Here is a 26,945-nt window from a genome sequence, read left to right as displayed (position 1 = left end):
GGGGAGATGGGCTGGTGAAGGGCTGCCGTGGCTCCCCGTGGTGAATGCTATGGGAGTTGGAGCTGCAGCCTGAGAATCAGCCCTGCCGGGCCCATGACAGTCCCGTGCAGCCAGGACATTCCTGCCCAACCCCGCAGAGCCCAGCACGGCCTAGCTCAGCAGCTCATCTAAGCTGACTTGCTGTCCCCTCTCTCTGTGTGTTCCTGCCCTGAAATACCTTCCTTCTTCTGGGGGGCTCCTTCCAGATGCGGGCTTCAGCCCCAAACCCTACCCTGGAACTCTGGTAGTGGTGCTCTGTTCCCATTGGTGACAACCATGAGTCTCTCCTGGTCTGATTTTTCCTGCCATCCACTTCCTGTTCTCTTGTCCTCGTGTCCTGGATCCTCACCAGGGCTGGTAGCCCCTCCAGGGCTAGAACCAACTGGGTTTTGTGTTTCTCTGTCTCTGCTCACAGTTCTCAGGGCTTTATGCACAGTGCATTCTCAAGACTGGTGACCTTGGAGGAGGTGGGGTCAAGGCCTCAGAGGCAGGATAGAAGGAACTTAGCTAGGGGAGTCCAGGAGATGGGAAGCCAGAAGAAAGGATGAGAAGGTAGTCAGGAGAGCCTGGCCATAAAGCCCAGCAGGGGGCAGGGATTTGCTTGGGGCAGAATGGGGTCAGGACCAGCCCTGTCCCCTGAGCAGCTGTGTGATTGGGGCCACACTGTTCCTGGCAGGAGCTCAGAGACAGCAGAGTGCAATCTGTGGTGTGTACTGCACATACCCCTGTGCTTGTCTGTGTCTGTGTGAGAGGACAAAATGAGACAAGCTGTGCCCAGCTTCGGTCCACACTGCATACGGGTTTGGGCTCAGCAGTAGCTGGCCTGAGTCTCAGGATGCCCTCATGGTGAGGTGCTGACCCACAGAGGCTAGGTCAGAGCCAGGCCCCAGCTGACTGCACCTGGGGATCACGGGGAGGGAGACTCCCTGTGAGTTACTTCTAGGGGCTGACCAGAATGGGACCAACCCCTTTATCTGTACCTCCACCCCCAGGCAGCCCTGAGCCTCTCCTGATGTCAGTGGGAAATTCATTTTGGAGGGAACGGGTGTCCCAGGACTCCTTTCTCCCCTGCAGCCTCAGAGTTGAGGGGGGCGGGTGGGCAGCTTCAGCTCTAAAAACCTGTCTCCCAGTGGCTGGAACTGCCCACCCTTCTGTATCTTTGTTTTCTCCACTTTTGAAACTTCTCCCTCCCTCCCTTGTGTGAGTGACTGAGAGGAACTGGGACCCATGGCTGTGCCCCCTCAGGAGGGACACCTCCCTCCTCTGGACCTGGGTTTCCTCCTCTATGGATGTGGGATGCCTTGGCTCCCACAGCTCTGATACGGGGGGGGCCCCCCTCCTCCCGGGAGCTTCAGGACAGCTCCTGGCTGGCCGGCAGGAAGGACAGGGGCCCAGGCAGCGTCTGGTACTTGTGTTTATTGTAGGTTAGCAAGAGCGAGGTTCCAGAGGCAGCATCACTCCTCGTCGTGCATCTTTTGCTGAGAAAGGAATAAGAGGTGTGAGGGGGCAGCTGACAAGAGGGAGGAAGGGCATGGCGAGGAATCTCTAGGGCTTTCAGAGGCCTAATGGAGATGACTTTATGGGGAAAGGTTCTGGTCTCTGGGGTCTTGGGGTCCCATTTAGGGGTCCTTGTGGTTTGGTGGGGTAGGACTAGGCTTTCTGCAGAGGTTCCAGTCTGTAGGGGCTGCTCTGAGCAGAAGGGGGGTTATCAGGTCTGTGTGCTGTGGGCCCCGCAGGGCTGTCCAAATATAGGGTAAGGAGTGTCCGCTCGGGGGGCACTGATGTCAGGGGGTATGCTGCCGTGGGGGCCACTAGCCAGGCCTGGGGTTGGGGGGGACCCACCTTGGCCCCGATGTCGCGGCTCTTGGCCCGCAACTTGTTGACCTGGGACTCGGCGATGTCCGCCCGCTCCTCGGCCTCATCCAGCTCATGCTGCACCTTGCGGAACTTGGACAGGTTGGTGTTGGCCTGCTCCTCCTGCGGGGTCCGGGGGAGCAGAGGAGGTGATGGGGGGGTCGGGGGGACTCCCTGTCCCTGAACCAGGGGCTCAATGCTCTCACCCCTCACCTATCTTCATGCAACAGCCTCGTCAAGGGTATCCTGCTCCTGGCTTGACACCCTCCTCAACTCATCTTGCACTCAGAATTCCTCACGGCCACCCGCTGCCCAAGATGAATCCCGCTGCCTGGTCCAGTCCCCCTCGGAATCCAGCTTCACTGCACCTGTCCAGCTCTCTGTCCGACTCCAGTAGACGCTCCCTGACCCCCGGGTTTCCTGCATAGGTGTCCTCATCAATGCCTCACATCCACACTTTTCTGCCCACCCAGATGTCCTCCCCACTGCCCTACTTGCGGTCAGGTCCCCTTCCAGGCCCAATTCCACTGCCACCTTCCAGCCTTCAGCACTGGCTGGCCCCGTGTCCTGCATTAGCAGCTAGGCCACCTTCTCTAGGGCTCATTGGTGTACGGATTATAAGCAGCTTGTGGGCAGGTCCTGAGTCAAATAAGCTTTGCTTTTGTTAACTCAGAGTGCCTGACACAGCTCTGAGCCCACTGGATATGTGTAACAAATGTTTGAGAGGTAAAGTGAATAGCAAACCCCTTGGCCAGGCCGCACGCAGGGGCAGACGCTCGTTGGTTCTCACACATAGGAGGTGTGTTGATGAAAGAGTGGAGAAGACCATGAACTCACCGCCTCCTCGGCCTGGCGCTTGTAGGCCTTGACCTTCAGCTGCAGCTTGTCCACCAGGTCCTGCAGCCGCAGCAGGTTCTTCCTGTCCTCCTCCGTCTGGGGGTGAGGGGGGTCAGGAGAAGCCAGTTTTGGGGAGGAGTGAGTGCTATCATCCTTCCCTCCCTCACCTTTCCACTCTCCTCCCCATGCCTTAGCTGCCCCTCCCTCCAATGGGCCTGGTCAAAGAGATGGTGGTGAAGAGTCCATCTCTGATGCCCTTGTAGGTCAAAGGGCCAAGGTCCTCAGCCCAGGATCTAAAAAGCAATGAGGGCTGCAGCTCTAAAGCTGGAAGTATAGGGAGGGGCTCAGAACCAAATGGAATTCCTTCCTCTGATAACAAGGGGACATAGATGCTCTTGGCCTGGTTCTAGAGTGACAAGAGAGGAACGATGAGGAACGCAGAAAGAAGGGGTATTGTCATAGTCCAGATCATTCTAATCTATCATAGCCCAATGTTCTAATATATTGTATTGGGCCAGATTTTGGGCACCAGGATCACTGGCTCCAATGTCACTTGATCAGTCCTATCTTCACATTATCGTATGTGCTCAGATGCCATTTCCACATCTGTCTACAATACATCTGCATCTCCTTCCTGTGCTTCTCATATCCGGCTGTCAAATGGACCCTCTTTCTCTGTCTTTCCTTCTCAGGCAAACTGTGAAAATGACAGGTCAAGGGCAAAAGCTCTGAGCTATGCAGATGGAGGTCTTAGAACATTCTAGGATCTTCTTTCTTTAAGGCATTCTATCTGTCTTCCCAGAAGTTCCATGGAAGATCTGAATCTTTTCCCATCCTTGACTTTTATCCCTAAATTGCCACACAATGTCCTTCCCTCTCAGGCTGGTAGAATGTGGAAAGATTCCTTGGACTGTCTGAAGCCTTCATGGTAGCACTTCAGGTTATTAAAACCCTGGGGAAATGCTGGTTAAAAGAGCTTTCAGGAGATAGAAGTAGATTCTCCATTCGCTAGAAAAATTCATGGCCTCCAGCCCAACTGACTCCAGAGAATGTGAAAGAAAATTAATCTAAAGACAGCTTCTCAAGGAGCAGGTGCCAGGAGGGCTGGGTGGCATTCCTGGAAAGTGGCTCTGCATGGGCCCATGTGGGCCAGGAGGTGGGGCTACGGAAGCGCTTTCACATTCACTCCTGATCGCCCGCACCTGGTAGGTGAGCTCCTTGATGCGCCGCTCGCTCTTCCTCATGCCCTTGATGGACTCGGCGTTGCGCTTCTGCTCGACCTCCAGCTCGTTCTCCAGCTCCCGCACCCGGGCCTCCAGCTTCTGCAGCTGCTTCTTGCCGCCCTTGAGGGCGATCTGCTCGGCCTCGTCCAGCCGGTGCTGCAGGTCCTTAATGGTCTGCTCCATGTTCTTCTTCATGCGCTCCAGGTGGGCGCTGGTGTCCTGCTCCTTCTTTAGCTCCTCCGCCATCATGGCGGCCTGTGGGCAGGAGAGAGGTATAAAAGAACAGGGGCTCAGGGCCTCTTCTCCCTCACGGATCACCTCTTTCCTGTCCTGGCGTTTGCTCCCAGAGGCCCTCAAACCCATGGAACTGCAGTCAACTTGTCATTACAGCACAGTGGCCTGGCCTGGGCCCGGAGCCCTGGTTCGTATCGTTAGGGGAGGCGAGGAGGTGAGCGGTCACTCACGTCCGTGATGGCCTTCTTGGCCTTCTCCTCAGCGTTCCTGCACTCCTGCACTGCCTCCTCCACTTCTGACTGGAGCTGGGTCAGATCCGACTCCATCTTCTTCTTCTGGTTGATGAGGCTGGTGTTCTAGATATAAGCAGAGAAAATTCTCCAACATACACTTTGTCACCTGATTCTACCCCTTTATCCAAAGAGATTTAAAACTGGTCATTTTTAAAAAATAAGTCTTGCTTTTAGTAGATTCCTTGTTTTGTACCTGCTTTCCCTTTTCCCTATGCAAATAGATATGTTCTAGATGTTATATCTAAAATTACTCAGCTCTGAAGAAAGACTTGAAGCAGAAAGGGTCTGTAGTTCTCCTGAGCACTTTAGTAACATTTCTATGCAGGAACATGAAAATATTCCAAGGAAAATGGGACCAAGTTTTTTTTACCAGGACAATATCCTGGAAATGATTATAGTTACAGAAAAACTGTAGTGGAGTAAGGAGGAGAGGACCGGGTCAGTGGAGGATGTCATTCCCACATATACTAGATTATGGAACAAAACTCCCCAGGGTGCTGCAATAGATGGGCACAAAAACTCATTGCAGAGTGTAGCTGAAAACAGTGTGGATGCGATTGCAGAAAAATGTTCTATCGAGAATTTGGTTTGCAAGTAAATGCAGATCATGCTTCTTTAAAGTCCCAAAGTCCCATTTTTACAGAGCAAGCTGGAGGCTGTCTTCTAGATCAAGGATATTGAATAACAGCGTGCAGTCCACTACTTCCAGATTTGTGACTTTGGCAGGCATCACCAATCAATCATGACACTCTTAGCTTTTAAGTGTAGACTCCCCCTTCTCAAGGTGGTGGCTCCTGCAGCCACAACTAACAGATGAGAGTTGGCCCAAGAGATGAAATAATTTGCAATGCTGGTTGGACACGCTCACTCAGAGCAGCTGGTTCAGAACATCTATAGATGTCCTGAGCTCTGCCACTCAGCAGGTTATCTCGTGGTAGCCCCTGACCTCCTCACCTGGGAGTGCAGCAGCTGCACCCGCTCGCTGGTCTCGATCAGCTCCTGCTCAGCCAGCTTCCGAGACCGCTCCGTCTGCTCCACCACAGCCCGCAGCTCCTCCAGCTCAGACTGCAGCAGGGTGTTGCGCCGCTCCACGATGGCGATGTTCTCCTTCAGGTCATCATTGGCACGGACTGCGTCATCCAGCTGGATCTGGGTGTCCTGTGGATCAGGAGGATGGGCATGAGAGAGGGAACCGGCCTCTGGGCCCATCAGAAGACTGTTAATGCCAAACTGGATGCTGGTGGAGAGCCCGTTGCGGTGGTTCAGGAGGGGCCTGTGGGTTGTCTCTGCAACGGCCCAGGGGCAGGAGGGATCTGATGCAGTGAGGGGACACCACCGCCTGACTGGGCCATGTGGAGGCCAGTCCCTTCTCTGGGTGAGGTGACTTTCTGCTTCCAAGAGTCTCCATGTACCTTCAGTAAGCTCTGGAGGCTCTTGACTTGCTTCTGGGCCTCGGCAGCCATGCGATTGGCATGGCTGAGCTGGATCTCCATCTCGTTGAGGTCGCCCTCCATCTTCTTCTTCACCCGCAGCGCCTCATTGCGGCTGCGCGTCTCTGCGTCCAGGGAGGTCTGTAGTGAGTCCACCACCCGCAGGTGGTTGCGCTTGGCCTGCTCCATCTCCTCGTCCTTCTCTGCCAGCTTCCGCTCGATCTCTGCCTTGATCTGGTTGAACTCCAGCTGGGCCCGGAGGATCTTGCCCTCCTCGTGCTCCAGGGAGGCCTGGGAGAGGGGCGGGGAGAGAGGGTCTGAGGCAGGCAGTCAGGGCACGGGGCCAGGGGCAGGTGAGGGAGGCTGAGAGGATACAGGGTGTCAGCCAGGATATGGCCTGGAGAGGAGGAGCTGGGAAGAGACAGGGAGGTGGGACCTGCCTCCCAGCCCACCTGGGTGCTGTGGGGAGGAAGTGCTGGATGCCATGGGCTTCCTCTGTCAAGGAAAGTGTTTGGACCTCATAATTGCCAAGACCCTCCAGCACCAACATTGCGTGACTTCCTGACCCATCTAAAATATCGCAGAGAAGGGAGGGGATTTTATAACCACACATTCAAAGCTTTATCTTGAAGGGACTTGTTTCCCAAGTCCCTTACCCTTTAGTGAAACAAGTTAGAAATCCCTAAACGCAGGACTATCCCTAGGTTCTTAAAAATGAATAGTAACAATAGCTAATATATATTAAGTGTTTAAGAGTGTTACCTCATTTAATCTTCATAATAATCATGCCTAAAATCTTATGAGGTTTGTACAATTAATTCCACTTTACAGATGAGAAAACTGAGGCACAGAGAGGTTAAGGAACTTGCGCAATGACACTGTGGAGGTCCAGAAGCCAAGTTTCAAACTCAGGCCTCTTTGACTGTGGAGCCCATGTTCCCACCCACTGTGAAGGGTTATGGTGATGGCCAGATTGCAACTTTATAAACCTAGTGGGAAACAAAACCTATGGCCTATGATCAGACTGTGACGTTTCCCTTTGTGCAGACCTTGGCTTTGGAGGTGGTCCCGGGTAGTGGGGAGTGGGTAGACAACCTTGGATTAAGAATAAAGAGCTAATAGATTTTTTTCTTGGGGTTAAGGTCACCCCCAGGTGAGGGAGAGTTGGGGAGTCAGAGACAGTAGTGGGGGTGGGCAGGGGAGGGTTCTAGGCAGGGGTGTGGGCAGAGCCAGGCCCTCACCTCGGCCTCCTCCAGGGCCGACTGCAGCTCCAGTTTCTCCGCCTCCAGCTGCTTGCGGATCTTCTCCAGCTCGTGCACAGTCTTTCCTCCTTCTGCCAGCTGCTCAGTCAGGTCCAAGATCTCCTCTGGGGGTCAGGGGGCCAGAAAGCTCAAAGCCTGTCTTTTCCCTGCCCCAGTGTGGCCCTCCCTGCCTCACCCCTCCCCGGGCTCTCGGGCCCCAGCGCACCCTGGAGGTTCTTGTTCTCCCGCTTGAAGGTCTCCAGGTGCTCCAGGGACTCCTCGTAGGCGTTCTTGAGCTTGAAGAGCTCCGTGCTGAGGGAGCGCGCCTCCTTCTGCGAGGACTCCAGCTCCGACTGTGACTCCTCGAACTTCTGCTTCCACTCGGCCAGGATCTGCGGACAGACGGGCTCACTGCGAGCCCGCAGCCCCAGCCTGCCCAGGCCCCTCATCTGGGCTCAGCCTCCTCCCCCCACGGAACGTCCTCCTTGGAGGACACCGGCCCCCTCCTCTGCCCCCTGGCTGCGGCCCCCAACCCCAGCCCACCTTGTCGAAGTTCCTCTGCTTCTTGTCCAGGGCGGCGGCGGCCGCGTTGGAGCGCTCCACGTCCACCATCAGGTCCTCGATCTCATTCTGCAGCCGGTGCTTGGTCTTCTCCAGAGATGAGCACTTGGCGTTGACAGCCTCCACGGCCTCCTCGGCATCCTGCAGCCGCTGGGCCAGCTTCTTCCTGTCCGGGGCGGTTGGGTGTGTGTATGTGACTCCACCTGGGAACAGCAGGGCCTTGGGACCACCCCCCTCCCCTGGACTACCAGATGAGAGGCCCCTCCCCACAGCTCCTTGGGACGCTGAGCAGCCCTTCAGGCCGGGGAATCCCACCCTCGAGGGAGTCAAGGCTGCGGGTGCCTAGAACAGAGTTTCCTCCCGACATGAGCAGCATCTGTGTGGCAGACCCCACCTTTCCCCACCCAGGCTGATCGTCGATAGCTCCTCTGACCAACAAGCTTTTTGCTCGTCTTATACGTGAGCATCAGGTATAACCCGGGCCAAAAGCTCGCCCGTCACAGGAAGTGAGTCAGGGCCAGCAGAGTTCACTCAGAGCGCAGGATCCAGACTCCCTTTCGAGCACCTCTGTCACCCACCATGTCTCTCTCACCCTTCTCTCTCCCACCTCGAATCTTCCCATGCCCACTCTGCCTGCCCCACTCCAGGTCCTCTTGCTCCTTCTTCTCTCAGAATTAGGGTGAGGGCTGCCCGGGACTCACTTGGCCTCCTCGAGCTCCTCGGTCCTCTGGATGGCATCCGTCTCGTACTTAGTCCTCCACTGGGCCACCTCTGAGTTGGCCTTGGACAGGACGCGCTGCAGCTCAGCCTTGGCCTCTATCTCCTCCTCGTACTGCTCCCGCAGCAGGTCACAGTCATGCCGGGCCGACTGCAGTGCGTGGGCCAGGGCGTTCTTTGCCTGGGGAAGGCGGGCACCAGGCGTTGGGCTCAGCTCCCTGGAAGATGGGAGGGAATGCCCTCTCCCAATTCTCCAGGTCCTTTTCATGTCTACAAACTTCACCCTGGCCCCAGCCTCATGCAGGGTGAGGGCTGAGGTGGAATCTCAACGTTTTGGAGTGGCTTCCTAGCTTGCCCATCCAACCTCCTTACACATAAGAAAAGAGGCTTTAGATGACTTCTGGGTATGGCTTAGCTGAAGCTTAGAAGAACCTAGATTGGAGGTCTTTCCATTACAGAGGCCTCTCTCCAGCCTCCAGGCTCCATTTCTGGCATTGACATTAATGGCCCCAGGGCCACCATCAAGCCCATCCTATTGCCCCCTAGCTGGGCCTCACCTTGCCCTCCTCTTCCAGCTGCCTCTTGAGGTCCTCCAGCTGCTGGGTATAGGAGAGCTTGCCTCGGGTCAGCTGGGAGATCAGTGCCTCCTTTTCCTCCAGTTGCCGGGACAGCTCACCTGGAAGTGGGATTGAGGGTTTGTGGGCCACAGAAGAGGGCAACCAATGCCCTATCTGGGGCAGGTGCAGGGCTGGTTAGGGGCACCCACCATTCTCGGTCTGCAGCTTGGCTCGCTGGGTGGTGAAGTCACTGAGGGAACGTTGGGCCTCTTCCAGCTTCGTGCGATACTCATTGGCCTGGTCCTCCAGCGTCCGGGACATCTTCTCCAGGTTTGCCTTCAGGCAGGAAGGGACACAGGAAGGGTGAATGCGGGAGGGGCTGGAGTTGTCAGGGAGAAGGGACTGGGTCGACCAGATGAAGGAAAGAAGGGCCAAGGTGGGGAGAGCACAGAGGGCAGGGGGTGAAATGGGGTGGTGCTGGAGGGGCACAATCTGAAGAGGGCACATGCATTAAAGAAGGGAGGGATGGTGAGGAGATGGGGACTGGGTGGAGGGTGAGGGAGGGGCAAGGGAGAGAGGGAGAGAGAGAGCAAAGGGTGATGAGGGGATTGAGAATGTTGAGAGGGATGGCAGCTAGAGAAAGTGAAGGAAGGCACACTGTGAGGCTGTGAAGGAGAAGAGAGTGAGGAGAGGTGAGCGGGCAGCCCACCTTGGCCTTGATGATCTGCTCCATGTTGGAGGTGACATCGTCCAGCTCCAGCTTGAACTCACTCTTCTCCTTCTCCAGCTTCTGCTTCACGCGCTGCAGGTTGTCGATCTGCTCGCCCAGCTCGGCCACGCTGTCAGCGTGCTTCTTGCGCAGGGCCGCCGCGGTGGCCTCGTGCTGCAGCGTGGCCTCCTCCAGGTCCCGCCTCATCTTCTGGAACTCAGCCTCGCGCTTCTTGTTCATCTCGATCTGCACGGACGTGGCCCCGCCGGCCTCCTCCAGCCGCTCGCTGATCTCCTCCAGCTCCCGGGACAGGTCTGAGCGCAGCTTCTCTACCTTGGCCCTGGCGGTGCGCTCGGCTTCCAGCTCCTCTTCCAGCTCCTCAATGCGTGCCTGGGCGCAGACACAAAGGTCTCAGACCCACCTCCTGGAACCTTCCCTTGGAGCCCCCTCTCAGGGCTCTAGAAGACACCTGGCCCAAGCACTCAGGTTCTGTAGAGCAGTAGTTCTCAAACAGGCAAATTTTGTGCCCCAGGGGATGGTTGGCAATGTCTGGAGACATTTTTGATTGTCACGACTTGAGGAGGGGGTGTTGCTACTGGCATCTAGTGGGCAGAGGCCAGGGATGCTGCTAAACATCTTATACTGCATAGCCATCAATAGGAATTTGGTTGAAGCCAAATCTTCAAGGCACTTCTCAGAGGCATCTCGGACCCAGTCTGAGACTCTGCAGCCCTGAATCCTGAGAATCTGCGTTCAGAGGAGGATCTTGGGATCCCATGAGATCCCGAAACTCAAAGATTCCACAGATTCACTAGGCTCTGCTCTGCAAACCATAAGGCAGGAAAGCGGGTGCTTGTATTTTACAAATATTTGCAACAATATGCCTCAAAACGATCAAAAACTTTTGTAATCTTCAGAGTTAACCACAAAGTCCAGTCAACCATATTCCTCACTCTCCACAGCTTGCTTTATTGATGCCCAGGGCTGGGTTCCAGCTTGATTGTTCCCTTCCAGCCCAGGCAAGTGCTAGCAGGGTGCTCGCCTCTACATCATCCTCTACCTCATTTTTCTGGCCTTAGCCTTGGCCGTGGCTACCTTGGGAGAAAGTCCCATCTACCGTTTTGATCTGTTGTCTGACTAGCCAGGAGCCACGGGGAGGATGCGTGGGCTCCCTTCATCTGTGGTTGTGGACAGTGATAACGGAATGTGTTGGGGTGGTCCTGGGAGCAGGAGAGAGACGACCACCATGCCTTTGCTCCTGGGATGGAGAAGGTGGGACTGTGTGCAAGAGCTTGGACAAGAAGAAGGAGGAGCCACAGCCCATGGCCAAGGCCTGAGGGAGATAACAGTAGTATTGTTCTGGGTCCAAGAGTCCAAGCTGCCCAGTGCCAGGTAGAAGAACCTGGGGATGTCCTAATATTCTGGCTAAAACACAGAAGGGGCACCCAACAAGATGGGAGGGCAAATTATCACTGAAGGAAGACCAGCCCCTGAGCAGCCCCCAGAGAAGTAGAACTGTGTTCATGCATCACTTGTAGACTGGGCCATGGGCCCCAAATGCTGAGGGTAGATCAGCTCTCTTCACCAGCTGCAGTCTGACCCGAAAATGACAGGATAAGGCCCTGCCCCCAGTAGCTGAGTGCCTGTTGCCCTTGGGATCACTATGTCCAGACCTGGCCATGCAGCTTCTGCAGATTTGAAATGGGGATGACAGTACCTGCCTTCCTTGTGTCCAGGGCTCTTCTGACAAACACAGGACCAAAAGCACATGAAAATTTAGGGTGCATTAAAGGTAAGGGAGACTATGGCTGTTAATTTAATCTCCTTCTGCAGTGGGAGGAGAAAGCCATGGGGAAGACAAAGGAACACCTTCTTGCTAGTGGCTGGCTGACTTCTCTAACGTGGATTATATTACAACGACATTTATACAGAGCTTCCTAGTTGACAAAGCGGTTTCCTACACATTATCTCCTCTGGTCCTCTGTAAGGCAGGGGTTATTAGTCCCATTTCACAGATGAGAAGAGAATCTGCGGCTCAGGGAGGGGAAGTGAGTCGCTCAAGGTTGTGGGAGTTGACTTAATCATGGGTGCTACATGGGGTCTCAGCCTGGGTTAGTGGCTGGGTCAGTACCTGGGAAGAGTATGAACAGAGCACCCTAGAGGATGGTGCTCCAGGAAGGTCTTTCTCAGTCCCATGCAGGGAAGAGAAGTGTCAAAGGAAGGGTTAGAGGAGATTCGAACCCTAGTGTTTGTCCCAGAGCAGAAAACCCCTGAGGCAGAGCACAGTTCAGAAAAAGAAGCCTTTGGGCCAGCCCCGTGGCTTAGCGGTTAAGTGTGCGTGCTCTGCTGCTTGCGGCCCAGGTTCGATCCCGGGCGCGCACCGACGCACCACTTCTCTGGCCATGCTGAGGCCGCGTCCCACATACAGCAACTATAAGGATGTGCAGCTATGACATACAACTATCTACTGGGGCTTTGGGGGAAAAAATAAATAAATAAAATTATAAAAAAAATAAAAGAAAAGAAAAAGAAGCCCTTTCAGTAGGTATGAGTTCCCCCCAAAATAGCATTGCTGAAATAAGACATTATTGCCCTAATGGGGGGAGGGGGGTGTTCCTAAGTGCCTGTGAGTCAGGGCCGGTGGGATCTCTGGGGTGGCCTGGCTTTCCATATGCCGTCTAGAACCCTAAGCAGCTCCTGCAGCCTCAGCCGCCTCAGGACAATTGAGTGCCCGGGAGGAATTTCACCTGGTTTTCCTTCAGTTTCTTCTGCAGCTGAAGGGCCAGTGCCTGCTCATCCTCAATCTTACTGTTCTGCTGATTAATTTCAAACTCCTTCCTGGAGGAGAAGGGGAGTGACAGGTGGTCTTCCTTCCTCTACACCCATGTCTTCTCTTGCCTTGGCAAGCTATCACCCATACCACACCCTCCACCCCCGCCCCTGCCCTGCTCCGCCCCGAGGGTGAAGGTGGAGGGCTGTAATTGACCTCTTGTTCCCACTGTGCCCAGGGCAACCACAGCCAAGGTGGGGGTGGGGGGGGGCAGCACCCTGTGCTTTAACTCTCAGGGCAGGTTCCTCCATTAGCCCCTCCTGGCCACTGCAGGCTCCTACTTCTTGAGCTTTTCTTCCAACTGCAGCTTGTCGTTCTCCAGGTCCATGATGCTCTCCTGGGTCAGCTTCAGGTCGCCCTCCAGCTTCCGCTTTGCTCGCTCCAGGTCCATGCGTACTTTCTTCTCCTGCTCCAGGGATCCCTCCAGCTGGTGGAGAGAAGAAAATGAACGGGGTGTAGAAAACCTGAGTTCCACAGTGCATGCTCTTCTGCTCCCTTCTAAGCTCAGTCCAGTGGGATTGGAAGTCAAGCCAGCAGAGAAATCTCTGCAAGCACAAAGAATTCAGAGACCCAGTTCAGGGAGGAACTGCAGAGAGCAAAAAGGCCATAGGGGTCATAGAGGTTAGTTCTAAGGATCAGGAACTCCTTGGCCATTGGTGTTGCCTGCAAAATCCTGACCTGAGAGAGATGGAGCATGGTTCTTATTACTCACATCATCCACCTGCTGCTCCAGCTTGACCTTAGACTTGGTCAGGGTGTTGACCTTGTCCTCTTCAGCCTGAAGGTCATCCAGGGCCTGCTGGTGGGCCTCTTGCAGAGCCTTCTTCTCCTTGGTCAGCTTGGCAATGATTTCATCTAGCCCAGCCATCTCCTCTGTCAGGTTCTTCACCTGCCAACCAAGAACCCTATTCCTTTTAGGTTCAAAGGTCACTAGCCTGGAGACACCTATGGGGACCTCCAATGCCAAGGAGCAGGACCACACTCTAGTCTGGGAATCCTGAAAAGACCTGGGCTGGAGCTAGAAGCAGCTGCCCTCACCTTGTTCTCTGTTGCATGCTTCTCCTTCTCCACCTTGGCCAGTGTCAGCTCCAGGTCATCAATGTCCTTCTTGAGCTCAGAGCATTCGTCTTCCAGCTTGCGCTTCTTGGCAGTGAGCTCAGCGTTCATCTCCTCCTCGTCCTCCAGCCTCTCAGTCATCTCCTTCACCTTGGCCTCCAGCTGGATCTTGTTCTTGATCAGCTGGTCGCAGCGCTCCTCCGCATCATTGAGGTTGTCTTGTTCCTGGAAGAAGAGGAGAAAGAGGAGAGCTGATGATTACAGAGAGGAGAGATCCAGGGTCTTACTCCCTGGTGATGAGATGGGCTATACTCTAGGGGGTGGGAGAGGAGAAATGAAGAGACAATCACGTGGTCTCACCGCCTGCACTTGGAGCTGTAGGTCGTTCTTCTCCTGCAGCAGGGACACCATCTTCTCCTCCAGCTCCTTGCGGCGAGCCTCGGACTTCTCCAGCGTCTCTTTGATGCGCCCAAACTCCTCCTTCATGGTGGCCATCTCCTTCTCTGTCTCTGCGCTCTTTAGCAGTGGCTTGATCTTAAAGTAGAGCTTCATCCAGGGCCAGTTCTTGACCCCCATGAAGGCCCGAATGTTCCACTGGATTACCAGCAGGGCATCCCTGGCAAGGAAACATGCAGGTGGGGAGGAGCGCTATGTATGAGCTCTTCCCAGTCATGGGGCAACTGCATTCGGCTCCCAGTCCGTCTGAGCAAGTTTATAGGCATCTGAGGGCAGGAGCCCTGTCTTGTAGCCTTGACATGCACCCCACCCCAACCTTACCACATTGAACATGGAATTGCTCAATAAATACTTATTAATTGATCAGTTCAACAAAAGGGCAGTTTATATCTTCCATACTGGGGTGTTAGTAGTAATGGAAGCTGCCAGTTATAGCATGTCTACTGTGTTCAGTGTTTCTAATCTCATAAGAACCTCAAATATGTTAAAAATTGTGATATTTTACATATAAGAATGTCTATAATATGTATGTAAGTTATGAAGCATGAAACAAAACTACCATCTGTGAACGTATCACTCAGACAAGAACTAGAGCATTGCCAGCACTGGTTCTACCTGCCTGCTCCTCCCGCTCTCCTTTCCTGGTGCCCCCAGAAGCAGCCACTACCCTGAATCTTGTGTTTTTCATTTCCTAGCTTTTTCAAAAAATACTTTAACCATATATGTATATATCTTTAAACAATATGTAGCTATTTTTTTAATTATTTCTGAACTTTATAAAAATTGCATCACACTATGTGGATAGCTTCTGTAACTTGCTTTAGTTTGCTCAACAATATGCTTTTATATTATACCAGGTAGTTGTAGTTCCCTCCTTTCATTGCTTTACATTATTCCACTGAACGACTATCCTACCATTTACCCGTCCCTCTGTGGGTGGAATTTGGGTTGTTTCCAGGTCTTTGCTATTTTGACCAGTGCTACTATGAAGATCCTCTTTCATCCCATGTTGTACACGTGTAGGAGTTTTGCTGTGGGAAGGTACTCAGGAGAGGAATCAAAAAGTATGCAATTGTTCATCTTTAAAAGATGATAAATTCTTGGGCTTGCCCCGTGGCTTAGCGGTTGAGTGTGCACACTCTGCTGCTGGCGGCCCGGGTTCGGATCCCGGGCGCGCACTGACGTGCCGCTTCTCTGGCCATACTGAGGCCACGTCCCACATGCAGCAACTAGAGGGATGTGCAGCTATGACATACAACTATCTACTGGGGCTTTGGGGGAATAAATAAATAAAATTAAAAAAAAAAAAGATGATAAATTCTTTTCCAAAGAGGTTGCACTAATTTACACACCCGTAAGCAGTAGGTCAGATTTCTTAATTTTTGTAAACCTAGTGTTTTAAAATGGTATCTCATCAGTCTTAACTTGCATTTCCCTATGGGAATTTTATTTTTTAAGAATTCAAAATAGGACCCAGAGTGGTAAAGTCACTTGCCCAGGCCAGCTGGTAAGTGGTGGAGTCAGGACTTGAACTCTGGTCTTCTGACCCATGCTAGTTGGCACTGCTTGTCTGCCTCTCACATCTCTGGGAGCCCCTCTCTCTTTCCTTCACGTCTCACCTGCGCTCCAAGATCTTCTTGAACTCGATGCGCATGAGCTGGCCCCGGGACTGGGCCTGGATGCGGGTGATGATGCGGCTCAGCCTCTCGTCCCGCATCTCCTCCAGCAGCCCCAGCAGCCCCGCCTTGAAGAACACCTGTGGGCAAAGAGTAGAGCCCAAGGGGCCGCAGCCTCAGAGAACGGTAGCCAGGGTGGAGGAAGAGGGCGGGAGACCCTGGTTGAGCTCTCAGGGGACCCATCACCTGTGCATCCTAGACCTAAGAGTGAAATGTGAAAGACAACAGAAGGGAAGCCTGGGGTCCAGCTCTTGGGTTGGAAGGCGAAGCCAGGAATCAGAGGTCTGCCTTCTGAACTCCCAGCTGCCCCACTCAACATGGCCGCACGTCCTGCGAATACACCCCATGGGGCTCTAGACTCACCTTAGTATGGCCAAACTTGTACTGGTTGTGGTCAATGTCCAGGGAGCCCAGTAGTTTCTCTGTCCCTTTCCTGCTGTCAATGAACTGGCCCTCGGGGATGGCCGCTGGGTTCAGGATGCGATACCTGGGGAGGGAGGTGCCCGGAGTCACCCATGTTCTGTGCTGATCTGCTCTGCCCACAGGGTTTGGGGCAACCTGCGGACTCCCCTCCCCACCAAGGCCACCCAAGCTCCCGCTGTTCCCTGAGCCCTGGGGTGCCGTGGTACCCACCTCTGCCGGAAGTCCCCGTAGAGGATGCGGTTGGGGAAGCCCTTCCTGCAGATGCGGATGCCCTCCAGCACGCCGTTGCAGCGCAGCTGGTGCATGACCAGGGGGTTTTCCATCACCCCTGCAGCAGGAGGGAGAGGAGAGGGGTGTGGAGGGACAGCACTGGACTAAGAGCCAAAAGTTCTGGGTTCCGATCCTGGCTCTGCTACTTATTAGCTGAAAACCTCAGCAAGTCAGTTAATAATGATCCTTTATTTTTTTCACTTTTTTCTAGCCATACTTTTAAGAGTAACCAAAAGGCTTTCACATTCTTAATTTTATATGGTTTATGCCTATATAGGCAGTAGCCAGGGAAGATGTACCCCATTTTCTAGAGAATAAACTGAGCCCAGAGGGGTTAAGGGACTTGACCAAGTTCACTCAGCTGATCAGAACACAGCCAGCCCTGGAACCCAGGCCCCTGAGCCTCCATCTTCTTATCAATCAAAAAGGGATAAACAATGCTTATATGTCTCATTGGGGGTTGAAGGGCACTTGTGAGGTAACATCCATCAAAGTGCTTACTCACTATCCTGAGTTACACATTCCAACTGTTAGGTAGCACTGGGGGTGGGGTGGGGGGGTGAGGTAATTTGTGAGACCTCATGGGGGACAGGAGGAGAATAATGTGGCTTGGAGGGCGCCGTGGCGGGTGATGAGGACAACTTAGAAGGCCCTGTCCCTGCAGCAGTGCCACTCCAGCAGTGGGCCTGCCCGAGTCTGGGGCTCACCTGGAGACTTTGTCTCATTGGGGATAATACAGCGCACAAAGTGAGGGTGGGTGGTCCTCAGGTTGGTCATCAGCTTGTTCAGATTCTCCTGGGGGTGGACGAGAGTGGGAAGTCAGGAGCCATAGGGACCGTCATTTTTGTTCCTGAGCCCTGGGCCCCAGACGCCTGTCACCAGCACCCTCCAAAGGACAGGGAGCTGACATAATTTATGACATGAGCTCAGACTTGTGCAGAGTTTACATGCCAAAAATGACCACGTAGCTCTAGCTTCTTTCCTCCCCAAACTCAGAGCATCAGGTTAGGGTGGTGCAGCCAAAGGGCTAGGCCTACCCATCACAGGTCTGCTGGCATCTCTAGGCCCTTCTTACCCGGTGGAGGGCCGACACCGTCTGAAAGGATGAGCCCTTTTTCTTGCCTCCTTTGCTTTTACTGCTATCCCCTAATAACAAGAGAAGGAAGGATGAACAAGAGCTTGAAGATGGAGGAGCCCTTGGGCAGGTGCAGGGCTCTGCGGCTCACTGGCTGGGTGACTTGCCATGATTCACTCTCCATGTCTCAGTTTTCCCATGAGGAGGATAGGAAGTACCTCTAAATGGTGTGAAGAAGATCGGATAAGATCCAGCATGTAAGGTCCCTGACCAGCACTTGCCATGATTTACTCTCCATGTCTCAGTTTTCCCATGAGGAGGATAGGAAGTACCTCTAAATGGTGTGAAGAAGATCGGATAAGATCCAGCATGTAAGGTCCCTGACCAGCACTTGCCACAGAGCAGGCATTGAAATAACATGGATGTTCTTCCCTCACTCTCGCTTAACCCCACCTTTATTCTTAATCTTTCCACTTTCTACTTTTCTTCTTGTACTTCATCCTCTTTCTTTCAGTCCACATCTTTTCTCTTCCTTCTCTGACCTAGAGGCTCATCTGTTCTACCATTTCTTCAGCGATCCTCTCAGCATTTACTGAGACCTCCTGCAGGCACGGCGCTATGCTGCGCCTGGTACAGAGACGCACTTGCCAACTCACTGACCTCCAGTTGCTCACAGTCTTGAGGAGATATGTGACACATACACCAATACCCATAATACCAAGTGGAAAACGGCGCTTTCACAGAAGGGGTCCAGATGGACTGCTGTGGGACCTCCTGACCCCCATCCCGGGTCAGCAGGCTTCCTCCTGACTCTAGACTCAAGTGCTTTGAAGCAGTGGGACCCTGGCCTGTTGCACCTCCAAAAGTGCTCTGGCCTAGTGCAGGGGCTGCCCTCTTACCAGCATCGGCGGAAGTATACGTGGCGAAGAGTGTGGCCATGAGCTTGAGGGAGGACTTCTGGTACAAGCCCACCACAGTCTCATTGAGGGGGTCTTTGTTCTTCTCCAGCCAGCCCAGGATGTTGTAGTCCACGGTGCCAGCATAGTGGATCAGGGAGAAGTGGGCTTCCGGCTTCCCCTTGACATTGCGTGGCTTTTGGAAGTTGTGGGACTTTCCCAGGTGGTTGTCGTACAGCTTGGCCTTGAAGGTCATGTCGGTGGCCTTGGGGAACATGCACTCTTCCTCCAGGATGGACATGATGCCCATGGGCTGAGAGCAGGGTGGGGAAATAGAGAGAGCATCACTGAGCGCACTCCCAGGCTTCCAGAGCCCCACCATCCGAGAAAGGAAAGACTACAGCCCAGTGTAGCTGACAGGCCACAGAGAGCCTCTTGTCCCAATATAGGTAGCCAATGCTCCTGGAATTAACCTAAATCCAATTACATTCAGATCTGGCCTATATAACCTCTTTCTGCCCCAGTGAACCCAGCAAAGAGCCTTGTACTCCCAATCATTCTACAAGGCCCCAGTGGCTTCACAGCACAGCCCCTTCTTCCTGGATGGCTCCCTGCCCCTGAGTGGGGTGAGGGCAGGGACAGATGTATGTCAGAGGTGCCAGACTGCAGGGCAGCTAAGACCTGTGTCTGTATGATGGTAACAATTCTTCAAGGGATGGTTCTGTACAACATCTTGCTGTTCAGAAAGTGTGGTGGTTCTTGACTTTTCTTGGGGGAAGAATCATATTGAGAATTTAATGATGCCAAAGACTCCTTCTCCAGAAAAATGCAAGTGTACACACACACCCACACCCACCCCCACATGCTCTTTTCCATACAGTTTCAGGGGACTCTGAAGCCTCTGGAAGAGCAGCGCCCTGGATCACCACCCAAAGCTTGTGGGAAGCTCCCGTTTTCTGAAGGGCAGTGGCTGGGCTGGGTGATGGTCAGTTACTCTGGGCTCTGGCTGTTTCAGTAATGTGCAAAGGCCCTCTGAGAGCAAGTCAGCACCGGGAGCCTCCCGCCAGCTCTGTGCTACCTCCTCTGGTCCACAGACAAGAGCAGCTGAAGATGGGCTTATTCCCAGCAAACAGGAAGAGGATGGGAAGCCAATGTCTCTAGTTTCAGCCTAGGATCTTCCCATGAATGACCCTTCTCATGGGTGTTAGAGGGACCAGGAGTCATCTCCTTCACTACATCCCCCTCTTAAGACACTGGGAGGTAACCACCCTACAGGACAAGGTCTCAGGTCCTGGAGAGAAAAGGAAGGGGCTTGTCCTGTGTAGCCCGTGACCTCACAGCGGGTGGAAGCTGAGCCTGGAGAGAGGTTGGGGATTCTGGGGACGCTAGTTTCTTGGGTGTAGAAGGGATGGGCTGCCACTTTGTCTGGGATGGTAGGGGCCGGGGACACAGGTGGTGGGGCTGAGGCAGCACCTTCTCGATGAGGTCGATGCAGGCCTGCAGGTCCATGCCGAAGTCGATGAACTCCCACTCAATGCCCTCCTTCTTGTACTCCTCCTGCTCCAGCACGAACATGTGGTGGTTGAAGAACTGCTGCAGCTTCTCGTTGGTGAAGTTGATGCAGAGCTGCTCAAAGCTGTTGAACTGCAGGGGGAGTGAGGGCGGGAGTTGTCAGGTAGGCAGGGGTCCGAGTAGCCAATGGGGTCAGCCCAGGGCTGTGCCCGAGCCCAGCAAGAGGTGTGGCTGGTCCCCTCCCATGTCAAGACAGGGAGGGAGAGCCCCCCTGAAGTCAGGACAATGACTGCCTCCGTCACTGCTGAACCCCACTGCCTTTCCTGTGCCTGGCCTACAGCTGGCTCTACAAAGGTTGTTACATGTGCGAATGAGTGAGTTATTGTTCTCCCACCCCCAGGGCTGCCCCCACTCACATCAAAGATCTCGAAGCCAGCGATGTCCAGGACTCCTATGAAGTACTGCCGTGGCTGCTTGGTTTCCAGGGTGGCGTTGATCCGGGTCACCATCCAGTTGAACATCTTCTCGTACACTGCCTTGCCCAGGGCCCCGATGGAGTAGTACACCTGCTGGACATTCTGTCCCTTGGTCACGTACTCGTTGCCTACTTTCACCCGAGGGTGGCACAGCCCCTTGAGCAGGTCAGCTGAGTTCAGCCCCATGAGGTAGGCGGACTTGTCGGCGTCTGTTGGAGAAGGAAAGGAGTAAGGAGGCACTTTCAACAGACCCTCCTTCCCCGTCCCAGGGCCAGAGCCTTTCGGATGGCTTACGTCCAAACCCCTCTCATTAAAGAGTTGCAAATCAAGGCCCGGACCAGCACAAAACTTGCTCAGGGTCGCCTTGTGCCCAGGGTCACACAGCCAGTGTGCACCCGAGTCAGGCTGGAACCCAGGCCTCTTCATCAGCCCAGGGCCTCCCACCACACACAGCTCCTCTAGCCTCCATCTTTACGTCTGCTGAGTGTCTCTGGACCAGGTCCTTCACCAGCATTGCTGTAAGCCTGCCCTCACTGCAGCCTCTCGTCTCTCCAGGGCAGAGACTAGTTGATGGGACCAGCTGTGCTCTGCTCCCTGCCTCCTTTTGTTCCCCAACCCAGGACGTAGCTCAGGACCAAGAACGCTCTACGCTCAATGCACGTGTCCACCAGTTTGACTGGCTGGGAAATCAAGGTTCCTAACAGCATGTTGGACAGCCACCCCCCTCGCAACTCCAGCTCTCCAAACGTGCCATCCAACATACCATCTCTATTTAAAGGGAATTCATTTGGTTTAATTTCAAGAGTTTTGTGATAACGTGACATGCTATCACGAAACCCAGGCTTGGCATTTTGATCTGGACAGACACAGAGAGAAGCGGTCCTTAAAGGTAAGTCAAGAGGAATGTTCTTGAGCATTTGTCTAGCACTGTTCACACCTTTGCATCTCCTTCTTAAAAGATTCTTGCAACAGCCCCAGCTGGGAAGGACTGTAGCTCCATTTCACTGAGGAGGAAACTGAGGCCCAGTGAGGTGGGCAACATAGCAATGCCCTGAGCTGTGTCCTGACCCCTGAGCTGCTCCTCCCAAACAGAACATGGTAGAGAGCCTGCCAGGGGCTCACCCAAGGGCTGGGCAGCTTTCTACCCTGCATTAGTGATGGGGATGTTCAGAGCTCAGGGTCTGTGCTTTCCTGGGCTGGGTGAGTCTTGGGCACAGGAGGAAAAATCTCCAACTCACTTCTGGTTGGTGCAGCTGGAGTTGAGAAGTTGATGGGATTGTGGGGGCCCCCTCTCTGCCCACCTCTCCCTTGTCCCCGCACCTCCCCAGCCCTCACACCACCCACCCACCCCATAAGCCTCAGGTCCTCCGGGAGCCAGCCTGTCACGAGAAAATGGGTGGCCAGAGGCCTGGCTAGGCTCCAAGGGAGGAGAAAGCCTGGAGGCAGGGCCCGATGGGGCCGGGTGGGGGAAGAGCCCGCCCCTGGGAAGAGGCACCACCCCCTGACCACCTGCTTCTCACACTTCTGGTTTCTTCCCACTGTCTCTGTCATGGTCCTGACAACCCAGCTGGAAACCTAACTCTTTAAGAATTGTTGAAAGGCCCCTGTTCTGGATGTAGCATGGGGGACCCTGCTCCCAGTGGACTGCCTTTGGCCCGACAGGTAAACCTGGCACCTCAGGCCTTTCCAGCCCCTGCCTCCTGCCCCTCGAACCTTCCGTGCCATCTGGCTCAGCCTGCTCCTCCCGCTGCTTCTGCTTGAACTTCATGTTTCCGTAGTGCATGATGGCGCCCGTCAGCTTGTACATGCCAGCTTTCTCCTCAGGAGTGAAGCCCAGCACGTCAAAGGCGCTCTGGGACAGGGCGAGAGAGGCAAGGAGGGTGGTTGGAGCGGGTGGCCCAGGAGCCCTCGGGAGCCCTCACATTGCCTCTTCACTCACATCCGTGGCCATGAGCTCCTCGGAGTCGTCGATGGAGGCCACAGACACCTCTCCCTGAGACACGAAGGCGTAGTCGTAGGGGTTGTTGGTGACCAGGAGCATGTCTGTCCAGGCAAGGGGCAGGGCAGGGGACAAGGGGGCAGGAGAGGGTGGGGGATGGGCAGAGAGGGGTCGGGAGAGGGGCAGGGGGAAGGGAGGAGAGGATCAGAAGCAGAGAGAGAGGAGGAGAGTCAGCCAAGATGAAGGAAATAATCCAAAAGAAATGAAAAGGTAGGAGGAGGTGGGGGGACCCAAGGAGGGAAGAACCAAGGTCCTGGGCTAAAAGGAAGAGGGAGGGTAGTGGGGGAATAACACCTGGGAGGAGAGGAGGCAAATAATGAGGAGAAGGAGGAAATCTACAGGCAGGAGGAGAAGAAACACGACAAGGAAGGGTGGAAAGGGAGCCAAGGGGAGCCGCAGGCAGGTCCAAGGTGGGGAAGGAAGAGAAAGGCACTGAGCAGATGCAGGGAGGAAGGTGTGCAGGGGAGGCAGGGAGACGAGGAGGGCGCCTGCCCTGCACACAGACGGGCTTGGCGTGGGCTGTGGGGCAGCAGGGGCATCGACCCAGCTCACCCAGCAGCTCTGGCTTCTTGTTGGACAGGATCTGGTAGAAGATGTGGTAGTTCCTCTCAGCCTTCAGCTGGAAGATCACCCGGGACTTCTCCAGGAGATCTAAGGTGAGGAGGGGGGAGGAAGAAAAGAGAGAAGATCCAGCAAAGCGTGGAGATCAGGGGACAAAATTTCCTACAGCAAGATAGAGAGAGCCAGGGGAAAAGACACGGTTTAAAGAAAAAAGAATCCTAAAGCCAGGAGGCCAGTGTAGGCAAAGAGGATGGAGGGCAAATGATGACATAGGGCCGTCCAGCTGGGGAAGAAGGCAGGGGTGGGGATCCGGAGGGCAGGCAGGGCTCCCTGCGTACTCACAGGTCTCTATGTCTGCAGAAGCCAACTTGCCAGTGGCTCCGAAGTGGATCCTGATGAATTTCCCCTGGGGGCGGATGTGACAAAGAGTGAGGGCACTGGACAGAAGGGACAGAATGGGGATCTTGGACCTCAATGCAACCCAGAGTGCCCTGGAAATGTGAATGACCTATTTGGTGTCCCAGTTTAGTATGAGACAAACAGGGAAAGGATGCCTATCCCCACACACCAGCAGGGCTCTCCGAGCAGACACAGGGCACAGGATGAACACAGATAGAACACCTCCTGTTTGTACTTCCAAAAGGATTTTATATAATCCTCCCAATAAACAGCAAGTAGATATTACTACCTCTGTTTCACAGATGAAGGAACTGGGGCTCAGAGAGGTGTGGGGGCTTGCTGGGCAAGTGGAAAGCCAGGGAATTGGCTCCAGTGCCTATGCTCTCTTCCCACTTCCATTGTGTAACAGTCATAAGGAAAATTCTAGAAAGTGACTGAAATCAGCTCCATTACTTGGCTATGGAACAGCTGTGGTGACTGAGGGTCTCTTTTCTTGGGTTCCCAGAACTCATGGAGCCAGGCTGAGTCGGGAGGGTTTGGAGTGTGTGTGTGTGTGTGTGTGTGTGCGCGCTCATTGATATCCCAAAGCCAAATAAAGTACAATCCACTGGATGTGCTGACTGTCGGCAAAACAGCACCCCCCTTTTTTTGTCAAGGCCGGATGAGGCCAGTTGGCAGCGGTCAAGGGCACTCACGAAGCGGGAGGAGTTGTCGTTCCGGACGGTCTTGGCGTTGCCGAAGGCCTCCAGGGCGGGGTTGGCCTGGATGATCTGGTCCTCCAGGGTGCCCTGCGAAGGGAGCAGAGCTGAAGGGGTTCATCTTCTGTCCACCTCCAGGTGGTGGTGGGGAGGGCAGGGGGCTGCTCTGGTCCTGGGGAATGGGGGTGGGGCTGGATGGACTGCTGGTGGGTCTGAGGCTCCAAAGGGCCATATTTGGACCTCAGAGTGTGTCTCTCGCCAAGAAGGTCCTCAGTACTGGGCTCAGTGGTGCTGTCCCCACCTCTCCCCAGGACAGGGCTAGGGATCACCTGGTCAGGATGTCCCCAGACTGTCTCTGCTGAGCCTGTGGCCCACCCCTCACCTTGTTTGCATTGACATTGTCCTTCTTGCCACGGTCACCTATGGCTGCGATGCTGGCAAAGTACTGGATGACACGTTTTGTGTTCACAGTCTTCCCTGCCCCGGATTCTCCACTGGAGGCAATGGGGACTGATCAGAACCCAGATTCCCACTGTTCCTCATTCGGAGCTCAGCATGGACCCTCCTCCCCGAGAGTCCCAGCAATTTGACCTCCTCCCCCGGGGCCCAGCTCCCTGCAAAATTGGCCTGTCCTCATTGGTCACTCCGGCACTCCTCTGAGAGCCAAGCACTCCTACTCCTTGCAACCACAGCCTTAAACCTTTCCTCCTCTCTGCACCCCCAGGAATCAGCCTAGGTCTCCCCCAAGCCCCTCTCTGGGTGACGGCGCTCACTCACGTGATGAGGATGGACTGGTTCTCCCGATCTGGAAGAGAAAAGAGGAGAGGCAATGGGTCAGGGCTGAGGGCCCAGGTCCATAGTTAAGGGGCTGGGGGGGCGCAGGTCATGGCTGGCGGGCTCACCTGTCAGCATGTACTGGTAGGCATTGTCGGAGATGGAGAAGATGTGGGGCGGCGCCTCACTCCTCTTCTTGCCCCGGTAGGCGGCCACCACCTCCGCGTTGTATACCGGCAGCCACTTGTAGGGGTTGACAGTGACGCAGAAGAGGCCCGAGTAGGTCTGGATCAGGAGACAGGGCAGGCATGAGAAACTGGAGGGGAGAGCCCGGGACAGGTGCTGGCTGCAGGCAGGAGAGTCCCTCGTCACCCCAGGTGGCTCCTCTCTTTCTGCAGCTGACCAGGGGCAGGGAGGGGTGGGGGGAACCTGAGTCCCTTGGGAATGTTCCAACTCCCTCCCCTTGAGAGAGTTCCCTGGCCTGCTTTGGTCTCTGTCCAGCCCGGGCTCCCTGCGGTGTGCAGGACACACTCACGTAGATCATCCAGGCCGCATAGCGCTCCTTGAGGTTGTACAGCACCGCAGGCTCATGCAGGAAGGTCAGCATGGCCATGTCCTCGATCTTGTCGAACTTGGGAGGGTTCTGCTGCAACACCTGGTCCTCCTTCACGGTCACAGTCTGGGGAGGAAGCATGGGCAGTCGGTCAGGATGACCACACTCCCACCAGGACCTTGCTGGTCTGGCTTGCCAGCCTCGCCCACTTACCTCCTCCCAGAACACAGCCCCCACCCCTGCCTTGCTCCCCAGCTCTTCTGTGACCAGTGCCCGGCCCTACCCCATAGCTCCTCCAGGACACTTTCCCCAAATGACTTACCCATCCACTGTCTCTCCCATCCTAGGGACTGTCCCTGTCTTGTTAGTATCCCAGACTGTGTAACCGTGGGCATCACCTTTCAGTCTCTGCATCAAGTGTCTAGGGGCAAACTCAGAGGGGCTGGCAGCTCTCCCATCTGTATACACACATCTTACCCTGACCAGAGGCTGCCTCTTGGGGGCAGTGCTTTAGGGCAAACCTTTGCCCCTACTGGAAAAACACCTCTCCCTACTACCCTCCACTCCCCATCGGTCATTGTCGGTGTGGTTTGATTGGTGCCACAGAGTTTGCTATGCCCTGACATCATTAGTTCCTGTGGGTAGGTATTCTAGAATTTTTTTATAGTGGAGGAAGCTGTGGCTTGAAATAATTAAATGCACTGTTGGCACAGTGGCCAGCCAGTGGCAGAGCTGGGATCAGAGTCGAAGCCCCCAGCGGGTTGTGGCCTGTTATTTCACTCCTCCAAGGGACACAACATTCAGTCAGTGTGTGTGCGAGGCAAGCGGTTCTGAGCCACTGCTGGTGACCAGTGGCGATTCTCAAGGCTGGCGTGAGGGACCGGGGGCCGGGGACCTCTGAGTGCCAGTCACCAGCCCAGGACTGAGTGTTCAGGTCAGGAGTTCCCACTCTTTGTGTCCATCTGGGTCTAAGAGTTTGCTTTTGGCTTGGCTGAGGGCGATTTGGGAGAGTCGGTCCGTGGAGGAAACTGAGGCACAGAGAGGTGGGATACAAGTGTGAGAAGGGAGCTCCATTTGACACTCTGTCTGTGCCTCTTTATGTGCAAGGCCCCTCTGAGGAGGAAAACAGCTGAGGCCCCCGCCAACCTCCTCTCTGGCAAGGGGTGTGCATCCTTGGGCTGGTGCCCTGGTGCGCCTGCTCAGGTCCAGCTGAGAAAGGTCCGAGTTCCCACTCAGATGCTAGGCTTTTTGAGGGGGGCACGTCCTGCACCTTCGATGGCTTTGGCTCTTCTCCAGGGCTCCTCAGTTCCCACTGTAAGTGGCTCCACCCCTGCACCCTTCCCCCCAAACTTTCCCTCCCCTCCCTCGGCGCTGTGCCCCACACACCTTGCCACTCTCAGTCTCAGCAGTGACCTTGCCCCCCTCCCGGGACAGGATCTTGGCCTTGACAAACTCCTCCTTGTCATCGGGCACGAAGCACTCAGTGCGGATGTCGAAGGGCCGGGTCTGGGCCTCCAGACGCTCCTTCTCTGATTTGCGGAGGTACTGGGCCGCCGCCCCAAAATCAGCCATCTGGGAGTCGGTCATCTTGTTGCT

At 54.8% G+C, this 26,945-nt stretch overlaps 1 protein-coding gene across 1 annotated transcript; it reads right to left on the bottom strand.

Annotated features, from left to right (window-relative positions):
• Nucleotides 1–1,446: 1,446 nt before the first annotated feature.
• On the bottom strand, nucleotides 1,447–26,945 carry LOC101399876 (myosin-6). The gene is made up of 37 exons (XM_087423479.1): nucleotides 26,736–26,945; nucleotides 25,332–25,475; nucleotides 24,925–25,081; nucleotides 24,800–24,827; nucleotides 24,405–24,516; nucleotides 24,020–24,112; nucleotides 23,268–23,331; nucleotides 22,917–23,015; nucleotides 22,305–22,408; nucleotides 22,079–22,217; nucleotides 20,306–20,574; nucleotides 19,851–20,021; nucleotides 18,381–18,690; nucleotides 17,482–17,552; nucleotides 17,114–17,201; nucleotides 16,347–16,464; nucleotides 16,077–16,200; nucleotides 15,657–15,793; nucleotides 13,942–14,197; nucleotides 13,564–13,806; nucleotides 13,238–13,414; nucleotides 12,807–12,952; nucleotides 12,443–12,533; nucleotides 9,696–10,085; nucleotides 9,196–9,322; nucleotides 8,987–9,105; nucleotides 8,414–8,610; nucleotides 7,695–7,878; nucleotides 7,378–7,543; nucleotides 7,152–7,276; nucleotides 5,893–6,201; nucleotides 5,435–5,638; nucleotides 4,418–4,543; nucleotides 3,933–4,208; nucleotides 2,731–2,826; nucleotides 1,882–2,016; nucleotides 1,447–1,517 (listed from the first exon to the last, which is right to left on the bottom strand). Exons 1-37 carry the CDS (start codon nucleotides 26,934–26,936, stop codon nucleotides 1,494–1,496), a joined length of 5,820 nt encoding a protein of 1,939 aa, XP_087279605.1. The 5' UTR covers nucleotides 26,937–26,945; the 3' UTR covers nucleotides 1,447–1,493.

The sequence above is a fragment of the Ceratotherium simum genome, chromosome 3 (genome assembly GCF_057802395.1).
Source record: "Ceratotherium simum simum isolate JZ-2026a chromosome 3, ASM5780239v1, whole genome shotgun sequence".
Lineage (NCBI taxonomy): Eukaryota > Metazoa > Chordata > Mammalia > Perissodactyla > Rhinocerotidae > Ceratotherium > Ceratotherium simum.
Note: the sequence above shows the minus strand (reverse complement) of the source record. Positions and strands in the feature narration are given on the sequence as shown.

Bases quoted from the DNA above. Each gene is read 5' to 3' on its own strand.
- LOC101399876 (XM_087423479.1), bottom strand. From the start codon at position 26,936: ATGACCGACTCCCAGATGGCTGATTTTGGGGCGGCGGCCCAGTACCTC. The intron at 13,415-13,563 runs GTGAGGGCAGCT...CTTGGTTGGCAG, and splicing joins AGCATGCAACAGAGAACAAG to GTGAAGAACCTGACAGAGGA. The intron at 9,323-9,695 runs GTGGGCTGCCCG...TCCTGCCTGAAG, and splicing joins AGCAGATCATCAAGGCCAAG to GCAAACCTGGAGAAGATGTC.